This window comes from Phyllostomus discolor, chromosome 10, assembly GCF_004126475.2.
Source record: "Phyllostomus discolor isolate MPI-MPIP mPhyDis1 chromosome 10, mPhyDis1.pri.v3, whole genome shotgun sequence".
NCBI classification, from domain to species: domain Eukaryota; kingdom Metazoa; phylum Chordata; class Mammalia; order Chiroptera; family Phyllostomidae; genus Phyllostomus; species Phyllostomus discolor.
In genome coordinates, this window is record NC_040912.2 from 80148458 (window position 1) to 80160870 (window position 12413).

The window sequence follows — 12413 nt, forward strand, 5'->3', positions numbered from 1 at the left end:
GGAGCGATGGAGACAGGTTGACGTGGGACGAGGCCTCGGTGACGCTTCCCTTCAGAACATCCGTGGGTGCTGTACAGACAGTCCGTGCCAGTTTGCAGACAGAAGGTGTGATCTCTGGCCACCCTTTGTTAACTTTTGTAGGATGTTCCAGTTAATGAGTGAACACAATATTACATAATATAGTATTATTAATTCAGTTTGGTTCCGTCCGGTGCAGATGCATTATTCTAGCCTTAGGAGTTCTGCTTGCTTAACTTCCTTAGGACAAAGAATGTGCCTTATGCCAAAACTGAGCAATGAGTAATGGCTTCGCTGTGGTTTTTCCTAATTTGCTATTTAAAATGTAAGTCTCACTGACTGATTATTAACCAGTCTAAGCATTTTAAATATTTGCAAGTAATTAGTCTGCTGTGTGAATGGCTTGAGTAGTCATTAAAGTGGAATGTTCCTTTTTTTTTTTTTTTAATTGGAAATGTTCTATTTTTGTTGAGCTCTCCTTCCTTTGTAGGTTGAAAATTATAGCTCTCACGGCCTTTGTAGAGTTGGCTCTTTGGTTCTATCCCACACATCTAAGCCGCAGGCCTGAGCTTGAGAGTGGTGCTATTAAAGAGAGGACCTGCTAGGTCCGGTTAGCTCCGAACTCCTTTCGGAGGTTGTGGACTGCAGCCCCTGAACCTCACCAGCAGTGCGTTAGCTCTTTCAAGGGGATCAGACGTGCCCACGCCCTTTACTGATCTTGAGAACACGAGAACACGGGGCGCTGCTGTCCCGCGCTGTGTTGTGAGCAAGGGAGCATCCCCCAGAGGAGTCACTCACACACATTTGTGTCTTTCCACGCTGCCAGGCTTATTAGGAGAGACCTCCCCAATAAGCCAGAAGAGACACGCATCTCACACACACACAGGGGGGAGCTTACGCGATAGAAGCCAGCAGCACGGACATCCCATGTGAAGTCCCAGGTCAGCGTCACCATCCGCAGGTGGAGAGGTGTTGTTGGTCTCAAGCCAGGTGGCTGCAGTGGCGGCACGTGTCCGGTGGAGTGGAAGTGTGCCAGGGCTCTGCGGGTGACCCGTGGTGCAGCCACACTCGCGCGTGGGGTGGCCAGAGCTCTGAGTTCCTACAGCCCACCAGTAGTGGAGGCCCCACTCTTATTGGTGTCCAGATGGAACCTTCATCAAAGTGTGCAGACTTGTAGTTTGGGCCTTCTGGGCCCTCCTAAGGGCATTCCCGTTACACTCCACTGCCTCAGCCTTGACATTGCACTTGACGTATCTATCATGGCTGACACTGACTCCATGCTGGATTGTCCATGATCTGCAGAAAGCTCTCTCTGCTCTTGCTCTGTACATGCAGTCAGCGCCCGGCCTTTCCCGAGGGCAGTGCATTCACACAGGTGTTCTCTCTCCTTGTCCTCTGGTGGGAACAGCCATAGACGAGTCAGATGGCCAGAGGTGGGCTCGTGGGATTTGGGAATTTTTTTAAAAAAGTACACAAACAAACAGATCCAATTATACTGCCTTAACAGTTTTGTGATGAACAGTGTTATTTAACTTCTTTGGATTTGTTTAGTATTTTGACAGCCTTACTGAAATATAATTCATATACCGTATAACTCACTCTTGTAAAGTATATTGTTCATTGGCTTTCAGTATTTTCAGAGCTGTCCATCTGTCACCACAGTCAATTTTGGAACATTTTCATTACCCTCAAAAGAAACTCTGTACCTAGCTGGCACTGTCCAGTCCCCTCATTCCTGCTGGCCCTGGGCAATCACTAATTTATTATAAGTTTGCCTATTCTGGACATTCCACACAAATGGAATGGTACAATATGTAGTCTTTTGTGACTGGCTTCTTCCACTTAGCTTAACATTTTTGAGATTCATCAGTATTTAGCATGTATTAGCACTTCATTCCTTTTTATTGCCAAATAACATTCCACTGCATGGATATACACATTTACCTCCTTCATTCATCAGTTGCTGGGCATTTAAGCTGTTTCCACTCTTTGGCTCTGTGAATAACGCTGCTACGAAGGTTTGTGTGCGAGCTTTTGTGTGGACCTGTGTTTTCGTTTCTCTCCGATGTGCACTGGAGAGTGAAATGGAAGGCCATTCTGGACACCTTGAATCTCCATGTGAATTTTATGATCAGTTTGTCAATTTCTGCAAAAAAAAATCAGCTGAGATTTTGATAGGGATTGTGTTGAATCTGTGTGTTGACTTGCGGAAACAGTGTTTTGCAGTGTTCAGAGGATAAGATTTTTACTTCTTTGGTTAAGTATATTCCTAAGTATATTATCCTTTTTGTTGCTAATACAAATAGAATTGTTTTCTTACTTTCATTTTTGATTTGCTCATCACTATATAGAAATATGGTTAATTTTATACATTAATCTTATCTCCAAGAACCTTGCTGAACTCATTTATTGGTTCAAGTGTTATCTGAAAAGAGCGATCGTTTACTTCGATCTGGAGGCCTTTTATTTCTTTCCCTTGACCAGTTGCCCTGACTAGAACCTCCAGCACAACGCTGAATAAAAGTGGAAGCTTAGTCACTTTAAAATAAAGTCCCATGTCCAAAAACCTTGTTGTAAAGGCCCACAGTCTATAAGCATGAATCTGAGATGGTGACAGATGTGAATGCTCATAATTTCTATTTCTCCTGGAAAACATTAGTCAAATGTGGTCGGTTTTACTAAATGTCTCCAGCCAAAGCAGACAACCAATTGCAATTTCTCTGCAACTGTTTTTTGCAGAAAAATTTATGTGAACTGAAGAAACCTGTAAAATCTGTCTTTCTCTCCATTCAGTGAGCAATATGCTTACGGACGCTGGGGACAGATACACCCGGTCCCCCTGTGACAGACGAGCATAAGCCCAGTCAGTGTCCCCGTGTTTCTCATGCCTCCGAAGGGCCTTTGCTTTTCGTGTCCATTCCGATAAAACAGAGGAACTTCGGTGCCAGAGGAGACCATCCTCCTCCCTTGCATGAATGAAGAAGTAGTTCAGTAGAGGTAGAATCCTGGCCAAGGTCACAAGTGTCCCTCCCCAGAGGGCTATGCATGTCATAGGCCCTCGGTTCCTGGTTGCCGAGTGGATTTGGGGTGAAGGGGGGAAAGGAGTGAGAACTACGGGGTTCGAAAGCCTCGGTGGTCACCTGGCTGTAAACCCCACGCTGGTGAATTCTGCCCCTGCGGCCTCCGATGGCTGCATGTAGCAGCTGCGATGCATCCAGCTGACAGAGCTGACCTTTTGGAGCCAGAGGGCCCTTAGAATCCTCCCCGCTACACAGCTGGCTGTCTGGTCCGAGCTGCTCTGTCCTTGGCAGCTCCAGTTTGGGATGTTACTCTTGTGTGGGGCTGCAGTGTGGGGATGGGGGCTCGACAGGGCAAAGTAGCGTGTTAGAGGCCGCCCCTTTAAAGCGTCTGTGGAGAAGTCGTACGTAGTAGAGGAAGAAGACACATTGACCGTTCTGTACTTTTCATGTTCTCTTTTAAGTCCATTCCTCCTACCCCACACCCTTCGTACCGGTAAAGGAAGAGTGCGTGTGTTTCTTTTTTAATTTGTCAGGGGGAACGGAGGCCCAGAGAAGTCACTTGGCTAAAGTTGCGGAGGTAGCATATGGAGGGGACCGCCAGAAGGGGAGAGGCGCGGTGTGCACCCCTTGTCTCGTAGCGGTTTGAGCGTGTGCAGTTCGTGCAGGAGAGTTTGCAGGTAGCTCTCCTGGGTGGAGCAATGCAATTCTAATGAAGAGCTACCCTAGCACTCGGGATCTAGAGCTTTGATTCCATGACTTCTGACTGGTGCTGTAGTGTGACCACTGCTTAATTAAAATGGCACAGCACATTGAGAACTAGCTGCTGCTCACTTCTTCTGCCATCATCACCTCCCAAGTAACGACAGGCCGTCAGACTCCTCCTCGAAACTGGCTCCACCTCGATCCTTTCTGTTAATACAGAACAGGAGCATTTGGTTGGGATGTAGAAGTCTATATAACGAAAGTGTGTTTTTAAAATAGGTAATTTGAATAGTTTCAGTTACCTTTTAATTTGCTTAGCTCTGTCTCTTGTCTCCTCCCTTCTCCTTGCCCGTGTTGGACTCAGAAGCACTTGCAGGGGTTACTTTGTGCAGGAGTCACACCAGGGCTTGAATCAGGCTCTGCTGCTGACTGTCGGTGTGACCTTCAGCTGTTCGCCTCCCCTCCCTGTGCCAGGACGTGTTACATGGGAAAACACTAGCTTGTAACCTCATAGGACTGTACAGTGATTAAATGAGTTAGTGCATACGCAGTGCTTAAAAGGGGACTGGCATGTAGAATGTACCCAGTACATCTTAGCTGTTTATTGTTAAATGTAGTCGTGGTAATAAAAATACTGTCACTGCTGTTATTACGGTCTTCCTCCAACTCTTCTGGTCACAGTTGAACTACCCAGAATTGAGTTTATTTTAAAAAGAATTGAAGGTAATTTGTCCATGACACATGCCTTCCTCTCCTGTAAATTGGGACGATACAGGACAGTGGGAGAGCGAGGCCCGATTGATTGCAAGGCACCCCTCACGGTCCTTTCCTGACTCCCCCTCACTGGGCGCCCTAAGTAGCCAGGGAAGCGTCCCCCTGCCCAGGTCACCCCAAGTGCACGCAGCATTGGAAAAGCAACCACATTCTAATCTACTGAACAGGATTTGGAGGTTAATTTTAGCCAGGCTGGGGACATTTTATACAAGGGGGAAAAAATCAGAAAACCCTCTTAGTTCACTTTAAGATTTTTCAAGATTAATTCATGTGCAAAATCAGTAACACACATGTGGGCACAGAGAGAATAATCTCCATTCTTTTAGGATTTAGCTGGGAAACAGCCAGGATCAGGTTCTCCCAGAAGGTATTTACTGTCCTAGGATATGACGTGATGTTAATTTCTGCCCGGGGCTTTATTTTAATTTTTTAACTTCTGGGAAGTTCTTGGCTTCCAGGAACTCCAGCTAGAATCCCTCACAGAATCCGCAAGGTTCCAGACCGGCAGTGAATCAGGGACTAAGTACATGTGGCCGTTAAGCCACTAAGCAGAACTTCCTCCCGGGTCGCCCTTAATGCCTTGTTCCTTCCTCTCTTCCCCTCCAGGTATCTCAGATGAAGACATCATCAACATCACTCTCCCCACTGGTGTCCCCATCCTCCTGGAGCTGGATGAGAACCTGCGTGCCGTCGGGCCTCACCAGTTCCTGGGCGACCAGGAGGCTATCCAAGCAGCCATTAAGAAAGTAGAGGATCAAGGAAAAGTGAAAAAGAGCTGAAAAATAAAGTCTTTCCCTCACTGGATTTCCTCTAGCTGGATAGAATTCTCTAGCTAGATTGGAATAGCTACAAAAAGGAGTGGCATGCAGTGTGTTATAGGTGCTGATCTCTCTCTCTCTCTCTCTCTCTCTCATTCTCTCTCTCTCTCATTCTGTTTCTTTCCAACTTTTCCAGACTAGGCTGTGGAGTGAAGTTTGTATAGGTAACTAAGGAACTTATGTTGGCCCAGATAAAGACTTTAGGGTGCCTGAGTGCTCATATCATAAGCCTTGTGGGTTAGCTGTCCCACTAGCCCTGTTTGAATTAGTCACTAACCTCATAATCAGTTGGAGCTTAATCAGTGTCACAAGTTTCTGAGATGGGGGAGTGTTCGTGCAGGTGGAGTTGAAGGTACTCACCATTCAGTAGGTCCTAAGTCACCACTGACAGGTATTACTTCTCCAATAAGTAGTTCACTTTTATACTTACTAAGACTTTCTGGGATGATAGGAAAGGATATTAGATAATGCACTATACTTAAGTATTTATTGCTAGTCTTTTCCTGTAGGAAAAGGGATGTTTTGAAAGGTAAGGTGAGAGGCCCCTTAAGTGGGGAAGCCGCAGGTGGGTTCCTCCGAGACAGGCGGCAGTGGCCAGCAAGGCCCTCTGCCCTGCCTGTGGTCCAGAGACCCCCAAGTTTGGCGTTCGGTGGGATCCCTCTTTGGCAGCTAGAATTAGCGGCACATAGGCACGTGTAGCTCTTGGTGTTCTCTTTTCCTTTCGTGTTTGGTTTTTGAACCTTGATCCTTGCGTTCCTGAAACTGGCTTCAAAATAAAGTTCTGTGACCAAAAATGATAGTCCCAAGTATCTCTATATGATTCATAAACATTAGAGAAACTGGTCTTTGGCTTGTATCTTTCTGTAACACTCAAAGACTTGTACCTTTTTTCAACACGTAGGAACTCCTAATGGTCTGTAAATTGCAGGTTGGTGCCAGGGAGAGGGTATAATAGAATGGGTCTAATTTTGTCCACATGAGCAGGGGAAATGACATATTGGAGCTTGTCACATACATTTGTTCATCTACTGACGGCTAGGAGTGGCCAGGGTACGCCATGGATAGAATCAATTGCTTATCAGTCTTAATGATTCTGGTTTCTATAGTGTATTTTTAGATATTGTAGGTATATAAGTCAGTTCATTAAACTATTGCCTTGCTTTGAAGCACATAACATATATTTCAAGGATAAAGTCATGTAAAAATTTTGCAGCTGTAATAGCTGTTACAGTTATTTACTAATTATTGTGGCTTTCCATTGGTGGATTAGCTCATTTGTATCCACATTATAGTAAAAGTGGCATTAGAAGAAAACTAATTCTAAAACCCTTGCCATGGCTCAGTCTCCGTTTAGTCAATCCTTAAATCAAGAGTCATAGAGCACTGGCCGATGAAGGTGCTGAGAAAAAGAGATGAACCTGGTTTGCTCACAGCTGGCCACATTGGTGAGCATAAGGACGTGAAATGTGGATGCTTTAAGTTTCTGACCAACTACTACTGGCTTCTCTCCAGTAGCCCTTCTTTTTAGTCCAGCATCCTAATCAAATGACGCCCTTTAGAATTCAGAGATCAGAGTCAACGACCAACTACCCGCTATTCCTACAATTCCGAGCCTATTGTTAGGCTGTCGCTCAGACCATTTTTGAACAGCTTCCTCTCTGGAACTGGCCTCTGAATTTTTCAGCCCAAGCAGTGACCATGTCTTGATGCAGCTCAAGATCCTAGAGTTGGATTCTTCCTTGTTCTGCATCTAGACGTCCACTCCCAGCCTCCCCCCGGCCCCCGACATGATCTGCTTCTGCACACAGAGCCATGCTCACACCCAGTCGCTGTGGAGTCTTGCAGACTTCCCCAGGTAGGGATAATGTAGGACGCTTTCGGATACAATTCGGCTTTATTGTTTTTGACCTCTTGGCTGAAATAAATGAAGACACATTCGTGACACCATGTAAAATAATTTTTAACAACTCCAGCACCTCAACCTTAGGTCACCTAGCGAACCTGTTTTCTTTGCATAGTTTACAAGGTACTCGTGAGTTTTGATGTAGGCATCTTGAAGGCTGCCTAACCTGCATCCTAATTTGGAATCCTTCAGTTCGATGTCAAGCCGGGACCCACACAAAAAAAATAGGGATTTCCAATTTCATTTTAAATAAATGGCGGACAGCTTATGTAGAAATCTGGTGCTTGGAGAGGGCAGCCTGTCGTGTTGCCAGGTCGGGTTTGCGCTGAAGCCAACTGCTCACGTCTCCTCTGTGCGGGCAGAAATGATGGTCCCAGTGTGGTAACATGAGGGTGGTAGCTAGATGCTATGCCTAGAGGTTTGGTACACCGAGACTTTTTCTACAAGAGCAGAAGTTCTTCAGAAAACGGAGGTTCTTTACCTTGAGCACGGAATTAACAGAGCACCCTTGGTTAGAATGCATTATGTCACGTATTTTTCTTTAATAAGATGTGCAAGCAAAACAGAACCAGAGAGGCGGAAATAAAGAACGAACTGACAGTGACCAGAGGGGAGAGGGGAGGGGATAACAGGGGAAGAAGGGGAAGGGTCAAGTCAAGGAACATGTATGAAGGACCCATGGGGACAATGGGGTGGGGGGACTGAATGTGGGGCATGGGCTGGGCAGGGCAGGGGAGAGTAAGGGGGGGAAAAGGGAGATAAATTGAACAATAAAAATATTTTTAAGTGTGCAAGGAAGATTTTTAAAATTGTCATCTAGCTCAACCAGATCCCTTTGCAGATGATCTCTGATCTTAGACTGTGGCCAGTTTATTAAAATGCAGTTACTACATATGACCATCAATGGCAATGGCTGTCTTCTAGCCTGGGAAGCTTCTCTGTGCTCCATAATTTTGGGGGGTAAAATGCCTTTTTGGTCAGTGTGTGAACCTGTGAAAGTCAATACCCATTGGGCAACAGTTGACCAACTTGGTGGCCAAAGCAAAAATCCTGGTCACGTTGTCACCCCCAGGGAAGAGAGAAGTTGGGTCACGCACTCATGTACCTGGCCCCACTTCCCATTGTGCATACAGTTCTTCATTTTTCCAGCCCCTAGCTATGTTTAACGAACCCCGGCAGGGGCAACAGCTTAACCAGACAAGTTTCAACGCCCCCAGGGCCACTTTTAGTTCATTCTTAGCCTTTCACAAGTGATTAAGATTCTTCCCAGAGTTCAACTTCTCTCTTAACCCAGAAAGCCTTTCAAAGGTTCTCCCCTCAGAAATACACCAAAATTGTTGCAGATCTTGGCCCTGTTTCCTTTGTTTGTGTTTTGCACTATTGTACTTTGCAAGGTTTTGGCTTACGTTTGGTTCCCATTGGTTGCATGAAGCCAGGCCTTGTCTCACAGCCGATCTGGCTTTGGCCGATGCCAGGCTCCGCTGACCCCTGAGGCTGTCACATTGGACTATGAGGGGAATGTAAACCACTGATCCCGAGGGGAATAGGAAACATCCAAAATATAAGAATCTTTTATTTATTCAATCTCCCTCTAATGACAAAGTTATCTGGCAAAATCATAGGCAGGATTAAACACTCTGTTTCCACAATTGGTAAAGTTTTAATATAGTCTATGCTTTAAGACATTGGGGCCTTGTGTTGCCAAAAATAATGTATTGCAATTTTCTTTGACAATATTTTAAAGGTAAGCTCCCTCCTCACTCTCTCCCCGCCCCCCCCCACTGGATTATTTTGAAACAAATGCCCAACATCAAACAGGATAGATTTTGAAAAGGAATAACATAGTCTTCAATACGTTAAAATGGCAGCCATCAGTCATCTGCTCTGAACTTTGCCCTTTTTGGTACTCTGGAGAAACCCACATGTAAGCCCTTACTAAGTTGTCCAGTTTGGATCTGACTTATATACAATCTATTATCTCTGGTTGTTGTTGGTCTGTTATGTATGACTTCTGCAGCATAATGTGGGGGTGATTTGAATGTTAAAGGAACACTTTGTTTTATTGGTTTTGAACTGGGGATATTTGTATGAGTGTGTGGGTAGGTGTACGTATTTTCCTCTTTCTTGCCAACATCACCCCTTCCTACCCTGCACCCAGATCTGGCTCTGTCCTCTGAAAAGTCCTAGAAGCAATACCTAGTAGTGACGAGCACACCTAGCTCCCTTGCCCTCCCTTTCTCAATACTGGGTCACATAACCAGACATGTTGGTTGGTTCCAGGTTTGGCGCAGATAAAGTAAAAGGTGAGCTCGAAACATCTGGAGTCAGAAAAGAAGAAAATGCCCAAAGCCTGATGATGATACACAAAAGTTGGCTTCAAGTGCCACATTTGGGAAAACTTGAGATTGAAGAAAAGAATGGTGTTAATGGATTATAGAACTTTTGTCTTAGTCTGCTCCGGCTGCTATAACAAGATATCACAGACTAGGTGATTTACACAACAAACATTTGTTTCTCATATTCTGGAGACTGGCAGGTCCAAGATCAAGGTGCTGGCAGACTGGGTGCCTGATGAGGGCCCTCTTTCTGGTTCTCAGACACCTTATTGCTGTGTCCTCACGTGGAGGAGAAAGAGGGGAAACTCTGGTTTCCTTCTCCTACAAGAGCACTAATCTCATCATGGGGCAGCCAACCTCAATGACCTCATCTAAACATAATTATCTCCCAGAGGCCCCACCTCTAAATTCCAGCGCACTGGGGATTAGGGCTTCAACATTTGTGCCTTAATTACATGTTTTAACTAAAAGTTATGAAGGACCTTCCGGGGCTGAAGAATTTAAGGGTGAGGAATGATGCCGGCAACTCACATTCAGATGAGTTAGCCAATCCAATTTCCCTGTGTAGAGACAGCAAATACAGCAAATGTTCTAACTGAGGAATTGAGGAAAGAGTTTATAATGGATTATTGTGCTATTCCGGCTTTTCTGTAGGTTTGCCATTTTTCAAAATAAAATCAGAAAAGGTAATGACAGGAACTAAACATGGACAAAAATAAACTTGCATTGAATACGGTCACTAAAACTTGTATGCAGTGTGCGGATAAAGGTGAGTAGTTTCTGCACTTGTTATTTTTCTTGAAATCTCAGTCCTTATTAGGTAAGGCAGAAACTTTTAAGTCTGTACTATACTGTCGAGAGGCGAGGTGCGCACTGATTTTATTTCTGCTATGTTCAGGGATGCAGTGACGCATCAGGCCAACGATTAGCTGGTTTGCTGATACAACGAATCACACTCGGGATTAGGATCGCCATTGGCTTGTACTGGAACAAATAGGGCCGAAAGGTGGCATCCCTTCTTCATGCCACCATTTGGCTCCTAAACTCTACTTCATCTTTGGGCCTCTGTTTCCTTGAATTTCAGGTCCCTGCAGCAACCACCTCACAAGCGTCCCCTGTGTCACTCTGTCCCAGGTTATAACCCAGCCTGTATCTGTGTTTCCTACTGCTCCTCCATGCAGCCTTCTACTAAGAATGCTGAGGGTTAATGGCCTGAAATGAAAGCTCCTCGCTGCTGAAAAACAAGTCCAATGAATTCCGTTGGCATTAAAGATTTGCCTTTGATGTTGTGGTTGGCCACTGAAGTCTCTTCTCGCTTTAAAAACAAGGTTCATGAAAAAGATCCTGTTTTTGCGAAGGAAGCTCTACCTTTTCGGGACAGCTCGATGGCTCACCCTATTCATTTACTTCTCTGCAAAGCTGAGCTTCCTGACAACTTCAGCACAGCCCCAAATGTGACGGGAGCGTGTCTCCACAGAGCCAGCGCCGGGTTTCCGGTCTGCAGAAAACAGATGCCACCTGACGGCGACAGCCGGGACCACTGGCCAAAATGTGAGATGGTTACTTTCTCACGAGGAAGTAGCTCCAGCTGAAGGAGTTATTTTGCTGCTGAGAGTTTACTTAAGAATTTCTCATGAATTTGCTCCAGCCACGCAGCTGTTGAAAAGGGAATACGTGCCAGCCACGCTGCCCTGAGTCCGCCGGAGAGGGTAGTTATTGGACATGATGTTGACTTAGGTGGGAATCAGAGCTGGAGTCTGAATTAGTCAAATTTACGGCAATAAATCTTCCCTTACTCCAGTTCTTTGGAGCAGTTGAACGTGGACCTTGGAGCAGGGAGGGCAAAGGCCGTCACACAGCCACGTACCCAAGACCAAGGTCACTCAGTCCACACTGTCATGTTCTATAGAACATGTGTTAGAGTTGTCCTGGCAGCCAGCAGCCGACAATGAGCTAGTCAGTATTTTCATTACAGAAGCACCCCAAGCTTCTGAACTGGAGTGGAATATTATTTGTAGCTGGAATTCCACGTCCTCTCCCGGAAGGCCTGATATTTTATAATCTTTATTTCTGCACCTAAACACTGGGGGTCAGTATTTATTCATAAATGCCCCTGGTTTTGACTGGAAACTTCAGTCTGGCTATTTACAAAAGGTCATACCTAAAAGGGCCTGGAACTGATTGTGGGATTTTTTTCCCCCCTCTATTTATGTAACTGCAGAGCTTAGCTTATGTAAACATAAAATGTAAATAATCGTGGATCCCCATGGGATTGCAGTGGGAAAATCTAAAATATAAACCAATTCCGAGGCCTTGTTGGTTTCTGGAGACTTGTCTGGCAACGGGGGTCTCACTGATACACACAGATGCCTAGCCATCCTCCCGGCTGTCGACCTTGACTTTTCTTCTGATTGGTTGTTGAGTCCTGTTGATTCTCCCTCCTCATACCTTTCAAGTTCATCTCCTCTTTCTCTCCACCACTCAGGCCTTAAGTCACACCCTCATCTTTTCCCTCTTGAAAGATGTCAACAATCTTCTAGTTGGTCTTCCTGTCTCCACTTTTGCTCTCCAAGATCTGTCAGCGTGACCACACAGAACTTCAAGCAGACTCAGCGACACCAGCACTCTTGCGAGGAGGCTCTGGCTTCGCACTCTTCCCCCCTTCATCGCCCGCCCCACCCACCTTGCCCTCCTTTCTTTGTCTGTAATAGACTCTTAGCACCACCCCCAACCCCCTGCCCAGAGCCCTGGGACTGACCGATGAGGGATCCTTCTTGTTCCCTGGTCTCCTCTTCCGCGGCAGGGGAATTGAATGAATTCGGTCCTCTGCTTTAAGAAGCTG

At 45.6% G+C, this 12413-nt stretch overlaps 1 protein-coding gene across 1 annotated transcript in view; it reads left to right on the forward strand.

Annotated features, from left to right (window-relative positions):
* BPGM (bisphosphoglycerate mutase) overlaps window positions 1-6131 on the forward strand; it is a 28987-nt gene extending 22856 nt beyond the window's left edge. Inside the window, exon 3 of the mRNA XM_028525716.2 lies at window positions 5121-6131. Within this exon, the coding sequence (XP_028381517.1) occupies window positions 5121-5293 (173 nt within the window). The 3' untranslated portion in view covers window positions 5294-6131. The remainder of the gene's footprint in view (window positions 1-5120) is intronic.
* The last annotated feature ends 6282 nt before the right edge of the window (window positions 6132-12413 follow it).